Source organism: Tachysurus fulvidraco, chromosome 3 (assembly GCF_022655615.1).
Source record: "Tachysurus fulvidraco isolate hzauxx_2018 chromosome 3, HZAU_PFXX_2.0, whole genome shotgun sequence".
Taxonomy (NCBI): Eukaryota; Metazoa; Chordata; class Actinopteri; order Siluriformes; family Bagridae; genus Tachysurus; species Tachysurus fulvidraco.
The window spans coordinates 19,152,441-19,165,653 of record NC_062520.1 but is presented as its reverse complement, the minus strand read 5'-3'; the positions used below and the strand labels follow the sequence as shown (position 1 = coordinate 19,165,653).

Sequence of the window (13,213 nt, the reverse complement as noted above, 5' to 3'; positions counted from 1 at the left end):
GTCTTGAGTTACAGACTAGGTTTCACATAATACACACATACACACACACTGAGTTGCATACACACAAGGAATTTGGTGTAAGGTTGCTGGAAAAATGTCCTTATATTGTCTCTGAACTTCTTAATAATCTCTCTCTCTATCTCTATCTCTCTCTCTCTCTCTCTCTCGCTGTAGACATACTCAGGCCTCTTTTGTGTGGTCATAAACCCGTACAAGAATCTGCCCATCTACACAGAGTCCATTGTAGAGATGTATCGCGGGAAAAAACGTCACGAGATGCCACCACACATCTATGCCATATCAGAGGCAGCATACAGGAGCATGTTGCAAGGTACCACATGCAGCTCCACCCCCCTGCTTCACACGCACACACACACACATACACATACACACACATTTTTAAAAACATTGATATAATTCATTTTAATTTACAAGCACTAATGTCCTCTTTATTGGTTTGTAGATGCAGGCTTGGTTATTGTCACCAAAATGCTTTAAAATGTATTAAAAGCTTTTGGGCCTCCTTAGTATCTAATGTGGGTTTAATAATGGGGCTTTTTTCAGTCTGCTGCACTTTTACATGTAAATCCAAACAGCGTCTATTTCAAGAAACCATTTATTAGAACAGTGCTTTGTGTGTGTGTGTGTGTGTGTGTGTGTGTATGGGTGTGTGTGTCCGTGTGTGTGTTATCACAGATGTGTCCTCACAGTAAAATGCTCTCTCTCTGTTTTCCTTCCCTTTTGTTTAACAGACAGAGAAGATCAGTCCATTCTTTGCACGTGAGTATTAGAGCCTACTGTTGTAGCACAGATGTATTGAAAGTTATTATTACAGCATTATTACAGACAGTATAACCTCCTTACTTTACAAACATCAGGTATTCTATTAGATTTTATGATGAGACATGGAGCTATTTTTGCAGGCATGTTTATTTTTTTTGTTGATATTTTTTCCAGTGTGTTTGTCCTACTACAGCTGCCTTTATAGAAGCAGTCTATGCACACAATCTTTGACTTTGGCTAATATAGCAATCCAGTTCCTCCTGCTGAGTGCATGCTGCTAATTTTGCTTCCCTGTTTGTGTTTATTAGTGTTGCACATGTCAGTAGGAGTGTCTATTTAAAAACAGTTTCCACAAAGACCATTTATCTCTTGCCAGTGTTTATTATGTAGACTTTTACTCTGCTGTCTTTTATTACTGTCTTTATTAGGCTTAGCCTGCTTGTGTTTATTTGAATGTTTCTCTGGATATTTTACGTGTGTATTTTTTGGTGCATGTGTGTGTGTGTTCCAGAGGGGAGTCTGGAGCAGGGAAGACAGAGAACACTAAGAAGGTGATCCAGTACCTGGCACACGTGGCATCCTCTCACAAAAGTGGCACACTCGGCCGCAGCAAGGACAGCACCCTGCAGGTGAGTATAGAGTGATTACATGGAACATAGACAAATGATTCTTACTGCCATGTTTTTCTTTGTTTCATGCTTTGCTTATAAAGAACAGCAGCCCTTGTATCACCATATGGTCTTTTTTCCTCCTTCAGTTTGCTTCTTTAACATGTGTTTTTTCGCCCCTTTTCTCACTTCCACTCTTGCTCTTTTCTTGTCCTCTTCTCTGCTCCTCTATGCTTAAGATGGACGGTACACGTTCTCTGGGCCGTGGCAGTAGTACTGTAAACAGGGTAAGTGGGTCATGATTTTAGGTATAACACACCCTATGATTCATATCACACTTTACTCTTCATCCAGTGTGCACAGAATCAGAGGTACACCAGCTCATGTGTGTTAAACTCAAAGCCAGATGTGTTTGCATAATCCGTCCAATTTCCTGAACATTACAGAAGCCATATTCAACCACAGGAAAAATGAAATAAAGTTTTATTTTGAATTCATTAGAACCTTTAGAACATTTATCAACACATTGTCTTCATCACTTAATTTGTAATTCTCCTGTAGTCCAGAGCTGTACGTTTCACCACACGCCTGCAACTTCTAAACCAGGGTTGTCTAGTCTTATCCTCAAAAGACCTGTTTGTATGCAGGTTTTCATTCAAATCAATCACAAGCCATAACTGCCTTAACTGTTAAATCAGTAGATCCTGGCTTTCAGTCGACTCAGTTGTGGCTTCATCTTGGTTGAAATGAAAACCTGCACCACTCCGATCAGGCACCGCTGATGAGAATTGTAGAATTGTAGATAAGTGTAGAATTTTCTTTGGAAAAAATGGAACCAGACATTTTTAAATAAAATTGATGATCCTGAATGTAATTATTTTCAAATATTGAAATTTTATGTTTTCATTTTGCATTTTGTCTGTTTTGTTTTGTTTTTTGAAAGAGTAAACTCTGCTCACACTGCTGCATATTTCTGTGCTGTTGTTGCTTTTATGTTGTGTAACAACTTTAGGCTTTTTTCTGGTCCTCGGTTTGGTTACCAGATTTAATTTGACTTTCATAGCAGTCATATAGAAATCACACAGGATAATGTCCACCAAGAACAAACATCCTTATATGTTTATATATAGAATAAAATGAAAATAGGCTGTAATAAAGTGAAAATTCTGGTATGATTTAAGCCTTTCCACTATTGTTATAACTGAATTCCACTGAATTGGAATGAGGCAGTGGTCTGGATTCAGCCCATGGCCTTGAGTCTGACATCTGTACACTGGATGCAAGAGGATTATTGCATCAGAAGGGTTGCTGTTTTCACTTTTTGCTGGTTTTCAAATACCATACAGCTAATCTAGAGTGTTTAAACAACATTGTCATAACAACTACATTGTGCACTTTTTAAATGTGGGTTCATTTGTTTTGTGTGTTTATATGTTTCTTTAAACATGTCCTTGTGTTTGCAGTTATTTTAACGTGTTTTCTGTCATATTTTCTCCCCCCTGTGTTTCTCCTGCACTCCATCCCTTCCTTTATTGCTGTGCTCTAACAGAGTGTGCAGTATGTGAGTATGGCCTGACTCTGAGCTTGGAGATGGCAATGATTTGACTGGGTGCTGCATTGCTGTTCTCCTGTCTGGGGTGCTGTAGGCTTATAAAAGCTTAGCAGGGACAGTAACGGTGTCCAGCCTCAGTCACATTAATTTTTCTAACTGTCGGCCACAGAAAGTGTATGCCTGAGGGTTGCATTTTTAAAAACACCTCCCTAAATGTGCATATTGTCAAAGACTGAGGTTGTCCACCTTTATTATAGACATATTTATAGTAGTTGCTGATCATTTCTAAAAGCTGACTGTATATAGATGACTAAAATGTGTGTAGTGCTTAGTAATGGCTGCCTGCTCCCTCTTGCTTGTTTCTGTTTGTAGTGGACCTTGTAGTTGCAGGAGATTTCTAGTATTACACAGTGCTAGGGCACCGTCTTTTTCCCAGGTTATTGACACATTCCTCTGTGTTTCCTCTAGGGGGAACTAGAGAGACAGCTACTGCAGGCCAACCCTATCCTAGAGGCTTTTGGCAACGCCAAGACAGTCAAAAATGACAATTCTTCCAGATTTGTAAGACTATATTATTAACTTTATTCTATAGATATGTTTGCAAATATGTCAAATGCTGCATCTAGTTTTAACTGTGTTTTGTTGTCATTTCAGGGTAAATTTATCCGTATTAATTTTGACGTGGCTGGATACATAGTTGGTGCCAACATTGAGACTTGTATCCTTTGTTTATTGTAATGCATGTACAAGATCAAATTATAAACATTCACTCTTGTCCCTCATCACATTCATTGTACTTCCCTGCCCTTAAGTGTGTGTGCCCTTAACCAGTGTGTGCGTGTGTCAGACCTCTTGGAGAAGTCTCGAGCCATCCGGCAGGCCAAAGATGAGAGAACCTTCCACATTTTCTACCAGTTACTCTGTGGAGCATCTGAGGCTACAAGAAGTAAGAACACACAGATGCACATTGTCAATCTTCTACACCCTTTCAGTACAGTTTTTGTAAACCTTATGCATCTCTACGGTCTGTGTAGCTGAGCTGCTTCTGGGCAGTGCATCTCAGTACCGCTTCCTGTGTGGAGGTTCAGTTCCTGTTCCAGGTCAGAGTGACTCTGAGAATTTCACTCAGACCATGGACTCCATGAACATCATGGGTTTTACACAAGATGAATGCACATGTAAGAAAGAGAAATAAAGTGTTTGTGTGTGTTCAGCTTTTGGTTGATAACAGTAGCTCAGTTTAAATAACTTTCCTGTTGTGGATTAATTTCTTCTAAAAAATATATACTATCTAATTGCTGATTTTGCCTCCCAGCCATACTGAAGGTGATCTCTGCCGTGCTGCAGTTCGGTAACATCACCTTTCAGAAGGAGAAGAACTCAGACCAGGCATCTATGCCTGACGATACAGCTGCACAGAAGCTGTGCCACCTGCTGGGCATCAGTGTGCTGGAGTTCAGTCGAGCAATCCTCACTCCCCGCATCAAAGTGAGCCGCGAGTATGTACAGAAGGCCCAGACCAAGGAGCAGGTGTGTAAGTGTGATAGTATACGTGTGCTAGTGCTTGTGATGGTCTGATGTCCGGTGAATTTTATTTTCGGTGGTTGGATGTATTCAGGCAGACTTTGCGGTGGAGGCTCTGGCGAAGGCTACCTATGAGCGACTGTTCCGCTGGCTAGTGCACCGCATTAATCGAGCTCTGGACCGCAGACAGAGACAAGGGGCCTCCTTCATCGGCATCCTGGACATCGCGGGATTTGAGATCTTTCAGGTATGACCGGTGGTGAAGACACCAGACGGTGAAATAGGGGACTGATATCTATTTCCATACAGAATGCTGAAAAGTTTATTTTTTGTACTCTCATCCTTTCTGCTTTTTTATTATATTGCTCATTATTTTTTACAGCTGAACTCCTTTGAGCAGTTGTGCATAAACTACACCAATGAAAAGCTGCAGCAGCTTTTTAACCACACCATGTTTGTGCTGGAGCAAGAGGAGTACCAGCGTGAAGGCATCGAGTGGAACTTCATTGACTTTGGGCTCGACCTGCAGCCTTGCATCGACCTTATTGAGAGACCGGTCAGTGTGTGTGTGTGTGTGTGTGTGTGTGTGTGTGTGTGTGTGTGTGTGTGTGTGTGTGTGTGTGTGTGTGTGTGTGTGTGTGTGTGTGTGTGTGTGATTGTGTTTGTGTTTGTGTTTGTGATTGCGTGAGACTTGTAAAAAAAAATTCATCAATAAATTAATTTAAAAAGATTTACTTCAGGGGTCACAGTGGATTAGTGGTTAGTATATTTGCCTCACAATGCTGTGGTTGGGTATTCCACTTCCCCCCTGGAATGTTCACACAGTCCAATGACATGCGTTGTAGGCATCCTTAAATCGTTCATAGTGTGCACGGGTGTGTGAGTGTGTGGGCTCTTTGCCTTGTGATGGTCAGCAGTATAGAAATTTATTGATGGATTCAATTCTGATGAATTCTTGATTCTGTTGGGTTGAAAGTGTTTCGATTACAGCGCAGCTCTGACAGTAGTGCTTAAAGTAATTCAAATAACAAGCTACAGATCGGCAGAGGCTGAAAACAACTCTCCACTCACTGGGATGACTGCCAACTCATTCAAATATCAATCAACATCCGTAGGATGGCATCAAGTGACCTAAAAACAGAATGGCAAACAGCAGCTTGGGTGAAGTGCATAGTGAGGAAGGTACAAAACAGGCTCCTAGAGGCAGGGCTAAAGTCAAGCAAAGCTAGAAAAAAGCCCTTGATCAATGAGAAGCAAAGACGATCTAGACTGGGGCTTGTAAAAGACCATAAGGATTGGACAGTAGAGGACTTTAGTGAGGTCACTCTTTTCTAATGGGTCCAATTTTTCTGCTTTGTTCAACATCTGGACATCTAATCGTTAGACAGAGACCTGGAAAGGCCTACAAGCCACAGCATCTCACACCCACTGAAAGTTTAGTAGAGGATCTGTGATGAACTCAGGCTGCTTCAGCAAGGCTTAAATCAGACCGCATGATTTTAAGCCACAAACAAGGTTGTTCTGGAAGAAAACTTGCTTCCTTCTGCTCTGACAATGTTCCCCAACTCTGAGGATTGGTCTTTCCAGCAGGACAATGCTCCATGCCACACAGCCAGGTCAATCAAGGTGTAGATCGGACATCACCAAATGGCGGACCGCGGTCTTCCCGGACCCGTTAAAATTCTAATATTATCATATTAAGCATCTCCTTATTATAATCTAATATTATAAGGTTGTTGATATTAATAAAAAGATAAATATTTTGTTCATGCACAGTTAATCTAGTTATTACAACAGGAGCGTCATCAAAAGACAAGCCAAAAACAGATTGTTTCTGTTCCATACTCCAGAGCAGAAGGTGGCAGTAATGCACCTAATTACGCTGGCAGGACAATTAAGATTCAAACTGCTGGCAGGACAGTTACATGCCCATTTCTCTCACTAGGAACAGAAGAGAGGAAAGGAGAGAGGAGAGGTGGAAAGGAGAGAGGAAAAATTTTCTTTTGCCTAAGGTTCCTGTGTTATTAATGTAGTTAATGTTTAAAAAAGGGGGCGGCTCAAAAGTCTTTTGTTTCATTTTTTAAGATTAAAAGCACTTTTATTTTATTCAGAAGATTCTGAATGCTTTACATTACTTGAAATATAGGCCCTAAGTTCAGGCTGCACAAAGCTGTGTTTGCTCTTTTTATTTATTTTATTCAGAAGAAATTCAGTGTCTGTTGTCTTTTACTTGACATGTAGTAAAGACAACTACAGGATTGTTTTCCATTCAAGTGCCATACAAGTTCAGACTGTGAAAACACTTGAAATTTAACAATAAATTATATAGAAATGTATGTGCCTTATTTATTTTATTAACATGAGGGTAGACTATTTTAAGTGACAATATAAGATTCGGACCTTTGCTGGGAGGAAATTTTAGTAACTGGACCTCTTTGAATTTGAAAGATTCAGCAATGTGAAAGATTCGTTGAGACACATAAAATGCTGTGATGGAAAATCAGGGATATTCCACCAAATATTGATTTTTTTTTTTTTTTAAGTTAAAATGTTAATATTGTGTTGATTGTTTTCTTTGCATTGGTTGATATCTTTTATTTTATTTTGACCATTCTAAATGACAAAAAGTTAATTTGAAATTTGGTCGATATGTTGACATGAGTTTTATAGAAAAACATATAAAAATGTTCATTTTACTCAAACACATACCTATAAGTAGTAAAACCAGTGAAAACTAATTTTCGATAGATAGATAGATAGATAGATAGATAGATAGATAGATAGATAGATAGATAGATAGATAGATAGATAGATAGATAGATAGACAGACTCATCCCTGTTCTTTTCTGTTGCATGCGTGGTTCCACAGGCCCATCCACCTGGCGTGTTAGCACTGTTGGATGAAGAATGTTGGTTTCCAAGGGCAACAGATCGGTCATTTGTGGATAAACTATCAGCTGAGCAAGGCTCACATCCCAAGTTCTTCAGGCCACGGCAGCTTCGTGAAGAGGCAGATTTCTCTATTATCCACTATGCTGGCAAGGTCTGATCTTATCCCTTCTTCACTTATCCCCAGTCACATTCACTTGGAGAGATTTGAGACAGGATTGGTTTCAGCTTTAATTTCTCTCTGTCTGTTTATCTGTTTCTTTCTTTTCTTCCTTCCAGGTGAACTACAAGGCTGACGAGTGGTTAGTGAAGAACATGGATCCTCTAAATGATAATGTAGCATCTCTTCTACACCAGTCATCCGATCACTTCATTTCAGAGCTCTGGAGAGAGGGTGAGGAGACACAGTGACAGGGATATTTTATTAAAATAAAGAGGACTTTGATGATGACCAATAAACTAATATTACATTTAATTTCTCACACTCATATTTAATTTCTCTCTTTCACTTCACCTCCTGCTCTTCATACTTTTCCTCTCGTCTTGTCTTGTCTTCTCCTCTCTTTTCTTCTTTTCTTTTCTCTTCTCTTCTTTTTTTCTCTTCATACTTTGCCTCTTCTTTTCTCTTCTCTTCACTTCTCTTCATACTTTTCCTCTTCTCTTTTCTTCTCTTCTCCTCTTTTCTTCTCTTCTCTTCATACTGTTCCTCTTATCTTATCTTATCTTATCTTATCTTCTGCTTATTCCCTCTCTCAGATATTCAGACACTTCCCCGTGTCTACTTTTTCGACTCCTATGCTTCCATGCAGACCAATGGTTCTGACAGCAGTAGGTTTATCCTTCAATTTGTCTGTCAACTCTTGATTTTCATGTCTTATTAAGTGTGTTATCGGTTCAAGTGCTTTTTGCTAATTGGCCATTTTTTTGGAAACAGAAAAAAATTTATATTTTATTTTTATTTTAAAATCCATAAACAAAAAAGTATGTGCTCACAATAAAGATCAACCGATTTTCTTTTCTAAACGATAACTCCAATTACCAAAAAGTACACGGACCGTCATCTCTCACTTTTCTCTTCTCACTTTTTATTTTCTCTATGTGTGTCCACAGTGTGTATATGTGTGCTGAGCAGTAGTCACGATCGTGCTATAGTGTGTCTATAGTATACCCAGCGGTTTTGTTTGGCGATACTCTTTAGACATCCAAAAGTTTAAAGCCCTAGCCAAATTGCACTACAGTGATTTATTATTTAAATAAATCAGTGTACTGTGTTTTTGTTTGCTAGAATTGCTACTCCTTTTGAACACGCATGCTGTATGCCTAAATGTATGCATGTAGCTTTGGCTTATTTGTGTATTGGTTATCTTGATGGAGCCGATTATAAATATTACAAGTAAACAGCATAATATAAATATTTATAAATATGAAAATATATATATATATATGAAAAGTATGTTTTACATTACAAGCAGACTCTGACCCTAACTATTATTTGGCTGTTTGATTTGCTGTCTAGTCAAATATCAACCTGTTGTTTGTCCTGTTTAGTGGAGAGGATTGTGGGACTGGACCAAGTATCATCTGGCGGTCTGGCAGAGAGCAGTGGGCCGGTGACATTTGGAGCAGCTGGGCTGAAGACCAAGAAGGGAATGTTCCGGACTGTTGGACAACTGTACAAAGAGTCACTGACCAAACTGATGGCCACACTGCGTAATACCAACCCCAACTTCCTGCGCTGCATCATTCCCAACCATGAGAAGAGGGTGAGAAAGACATTTAACAGATGTGGTTAATTAATTATTGATTATGAATATGGTATAGTTTATACAAAGATATTTTATTATAATATTTTTGGAACAACAAATATGTGATGCGATTAAACGTCTCTCTAATCTTTAAAATTTTGTTTCATTTTCTAACCTGATTAGACTAAAAAATGTAAAAAAATAATAATAAAAATAAAAAAATAAACAAATAAAATAAAAGTGAAAAAGTGATTTTTTGCATACGTGTGTGGTTGTAATTCTGATCACAGGTTCAGATGAATCCAATCTATTACACTGTAGTTTCATGGTAGTAACAATGTATTCTAAGTGTGAATAATTCTGATATTGATAATAATAATATTTGTGTCCAATAATAAACATAGTTTAAAAAAACATGCCATTATATAAAAAAAACAAGGAGAAACAAAGAGATTTTTTTATTTTGCATTTATGTAAGGTTTCATTAGAATTTCAGTCCTGGATGAGGCTTCAGGACAGAGGACTTTACTGTGCTTTACTGCTTCTCAGTAACATGGCAAGCTGTGGACAAAATATAGCGGCTGCTGAGGGAGCAACACAATTTTAAAAATTGGCAAGGAGAAATAAATGTTGTATTCCTTACATATTACAGCTGTAATGCTTAGTTTTGCCTCTTTCTGTTAATGAGGACAAGACTTTCTCTTTCTCAGTCACTGTTTCTCTCACTCACTCTCTCTCTCTCTCTCTTTTACTCTCTCTCTCTTTTACTCTCTCTCACTCTCTCTCTCTCTTTTACTCTCTCTCTCTCTTTTACTCTCTCTCTCTCTTTTACTCTCTCTCTCTCTCTCTCTCTCTCTCTCTCTCTCTCTCTTTCACTCTCTTAAGGCAGGGAAGCTGACCCCTCATCTGGTCTTGGATCAGCTTAGATGTAATGGAGTTCTGGAGGGGATCAGAATTTGCAGACAAGGCTTCCCGAACCGTATCCCCTTCCAGGAGTTCAGACAAAGGTCTGTGTGTGTTTCTCTTGACTGGCTCAGCCACCTAGATTCTCTTCGGGTCCTCATGTTCTCTCTCACTTTTTACACAATAATGTACATTCTATGAGTGTAATGAGAGTGGGCAAAAAGTGTGATGCTCTAGGAAAAGCTTCTCCATTACATCCTATGCTGACCTTGCTGCTGTCTGTTAGGTATGAGATTCTGACTCCTAATGCTATACCTCGCACCTTCATGGATGGAAAGCAGGCCTGTGAGCTTATGGTGAGTGTTGGTACTGTATTAAAACCATTAGTGTAGTTCATAACATAAAGTTATCATTGTCAATGCAAGTCTGTTTGTGTCTCGCACAAGACTTTATATGTGTACATGTAATTCAGTGTACATTTCTTCCTGGTGATAGTTTATTCATTATAGTATATATTTAACAGCCTTTTTACTCAGGCCTGTTACACTTATATTACACAGTTATTATTATTATTATTATTATTATTATAAACATATATTAACTATTGATTAGAGAGCAGCTGTTGAGTGTGTGGGTTTTATTTTTATGCTACACGGTTGTTCCTAAGGCAGGGAGTGTTGTGTAACTGTGTGCAGATCAGGGCTCTGGAGCTGGATGGGAATTTGTTTCGGGTGGGGCAGAGTAAAGTGTTTTTCCGAGCCGGAGTGCTGGCACATCTGGAGGAGGAGCGAGATCTGAAAATTACTGACACCATCATTCGATTCCAAAGTGCTGCTCGTGGATACCTTGCTAGAAGGTGTGTTTGTGGGTTTGTTGGTTGGCTCCTGAATTTCAAAAAATGTTTACAATATCATCATGCCAATATCAATAAGAGCTTTATTTTGCATATTCTTCTTTGGCATATTACATTAAAATGCTTAATTCTTCTGTTAGAGCTTTCCAAAAGAAGCAACAGCAACTAAGTGCACTGCGAGTGATGCAGAGAAACTGTGCTGCCTACCTAAAGCTGCGCAACTGGCAATGGTGGAGGCTCTTCACGAAGGTAACAAACACCACAGTTGCACCTTTCAGTGTATTTATTTACTGTATTTGTACTCATAACTTTCATCATTTCCATACATTGCTTATCAAGATCATCAAGTACTTAGATTAATCCGTGTTAACGGTCAGTTACTTTTTCTCTCTGCGCAGGTGAAGCCGCTGCTGCAGGTGACCCGTCAGGACGAGGAAATTCAGGCTCGAGAGGCACAGCTTCAGAAAGCCAAGGATAACCTGAGCAAAGCGGAGCATGACTATGTAGAACTGGAGAGGAAACACCAACAGGTACACCAAGCCATCACTGGCTCTTTCAGTCCTGTGAATCTTTCACAGCTACGGATTAAATTAGGCCAAATTAGGATTGTATTTAGGACAAGGGTTACTAACTAAAATTTGTGAATGTCCAGTAACATATAGTCCCTTGCTTACAAAGGTTCAGATATGCAACTATCTTTTAAAGCTTGAAAATTATAGTAATCAGTTTAGGCTATAAATAAGGCAATTTATATATTTTTTTATTTATGATGGTGCTTCGCATTACTACTTTGGATTAGCACCACAGACTCTCCAAATCTGAAAAAAGTCTATTTTGAATTTGACAAATTAGAATGAATCATTCATGTTTACATTTCCTAGTTATTAGTGTTGCGTTGTTAAATCTCTGTGTCTGTAAAAGAATTTGTCTGTAGCAGGTCTCTTGCCTTAATGAACATAAATGCAACACAGTCTGCTACAGAATTAGAGCAGGTACAGGTTTAGATGTAAATTGTCAGGGATGAGCGCGGATCTGTCAGGGATCAGCGCAGACATTTGGCCATGTGCTATTGTTGTTTTTGTCACGTGGCTGCCCCGCCTTCGTCTGCTCCTCCCGGTCACCACACCTGTTCCCCATTGTGTGATTGACTTGTTCTATGTGTAAATGTGAGCCGCGTTGCCGATGGCAGTGCGGATTCAATAATGAGTTACGTTAGTTCCCCGTGTGTAGTGTGGATTATGTTTGTGTTCCTTATGTATTATTAAACCCCTTTCATTTGAAGCTATCCTGCGAACGGGTCTGTCTCAATCCTTCCGCATCCGGGGTCTGACATAAATGAAGAGACACTGAACTACTTATTTTTTAAAAAAATGTTGTTGTTCTTTTTTTATATATATATTTCTTTGGTCTTTTCTTGTGTGTGCATGTGAGTGTGTATCATGTGCCTGAGAGTGTGTTGTTGGTGTCTGTATATTCTGAAGCATGCACAGCTTCCTTGTCCCTCATCATAAGCAGTCTTGGTGTACTGTGTAAATGATCAACTTTACTAGACTAGACTGCAGGTCTACCAGCTGATAATCACAAAATCTGATAGTTTTATGTCAGACTGGTATATATGGCTCTTATAGCTTTCTTTTTAATATATATTCTGGCTATCTGCCGCCTGTCAGCTGTTGGAAGAGAAGTCAGTCCTCACAGACCAGCTTCAGGCAGAGGCAGAGTTATTCGCAGAGGCCGAAGAGATGAGAGCACGTCTGGCCAGTCGTAAGCAGGAACTCGAGGAGGTTCTTGGGGAACTTGAGGGACGATTGGAGGAAGAAGAGGAAAGGGGTGCACAGCTAGCCAACGAGAAGAAACGAATGCAGCAGCATGTACAGGTGTGTGAACTGCTGTTTTCCATCAGTGTGAAATCCGTGCTGTTCATGATGTATTCCTAAATCAGTCCTTTCTCCCTCCCAGGATTTAGAAGAGCAGTTGGAAGAGGAGGAAGGGGCAAGGCAGCGGCTCCTGCTGGAGAAAGTTACTCTAGAAACCAAAGTGAAAAGTTTGGAGAATGAGATCATGACTGCAGGAGAGCAGAGAGACCGACTGAGCAAGGTTTTAAAAGGGGGGATAACAAAATATATGAGTTCGATTTTCAGTTAATAATGCAGAATAGGGAAGAAATAATTAGTAAATAAAGAAATCTGTCCATTATGCATTTGTTTCCAACACTTTTACAAGAACCTTTATATTCTTTCCAGTCAGTTCAAAGATCAGAATCAGTGCTTACAGCTCAAGCTCTTGTTGTCTATAGGCTGTACATACATACATTTAGGGTCTCTATCTATACTGGCTCTGATTTAAGGTCGACTCA

General features: G+C 39.4%; 1 protein-coding gene across 5 annotated transcripts in view; it reads left to right on the top strand.

The window, feature by feature from the left end:
• Positions 1–13,213, top strand: part of myh14 (myosin, heavy chain 14, non-muscle) — a 32,385-nt gene that overhangs the window by 8,510 nt on the left and 10,662 nt on the right. For 3 of the 5 annotated variants that reach the window (XM_047811750.1, XM_047811749.1, XM_047811752.1), the window contains exons 4-26: positions 175–331; positions 753–780; positions 1,295–1,412; positions 1,631–1,678; positions 2,941–2,952; positions 3,412–3,504; positions 3,598–3,661; positions 3,791–3,889; positions 3,978–4,121; positions 4,259–4,473; positions 4,562–4,714; positions 4,850–5,023; positions 7,337–7,510; positions 7,636–7,750; positions 8,113–8,184; positions 8,905–9,119; positions 9,987–10,108; positions 10,291–10,360; positions 10,700–10,860; positions 10,998–11,106; positions 11,256–11,387; positions 12,528–12,734; positions 12,817–12,954. In XM_047811750.1, the coding sequence (XP_047667706.1) occupies positions 175–331; positions 753–780; positions 1,295–1,412; positions 1,631–1,678; positions 2,941–2,952; positions 3,412–3,504; positions 3,598–3,661; positions 3,791–3,889; positions 3,978–4,121; positions 4,259–4,473; positions 4,562–4,714; positions 4,850–5,023; positions 7,337–7,510; positions 7,636–7,750; positions 8,113–8,184; positions 8,905–9,119; positions 9,987–10,108; positions 10,291–10,360; positions 10,700–10,860; positions 10,998–11,106; positions 11,256–11,387; positions 12,528–12,734; positions 12,817–12,954 (2,820 nt within the window). The remainder of the gene's footprint in view (positions 1–174; positions 332–752; positions 781–1,294; positions 1,413–1,630; positions 1,679–2,940; positions 2,953–3,411; positions 3,505–3,597; positions 3,662–3,790; positions 3,890–3,977; positions 4,122–4,258; positions 4,474–4,561; positions 4,715–4,849; positions 5,024–7,336; positions 7,511–7,635; positions 7,751–8,112; positions 8,185–8,904; positions 9,120–9,986; positions 10,109–10,290; positions 10,361–10,699; positions 10,861–10,997; positions 11,107–11,255; positions 11,388–12,527; positions 12,735–12,816; positions 12,955–13,213) is intronic. The other 2 variants (XM_047811753.1, XM_047811751.1) reach the window with 2 other exon arrangements.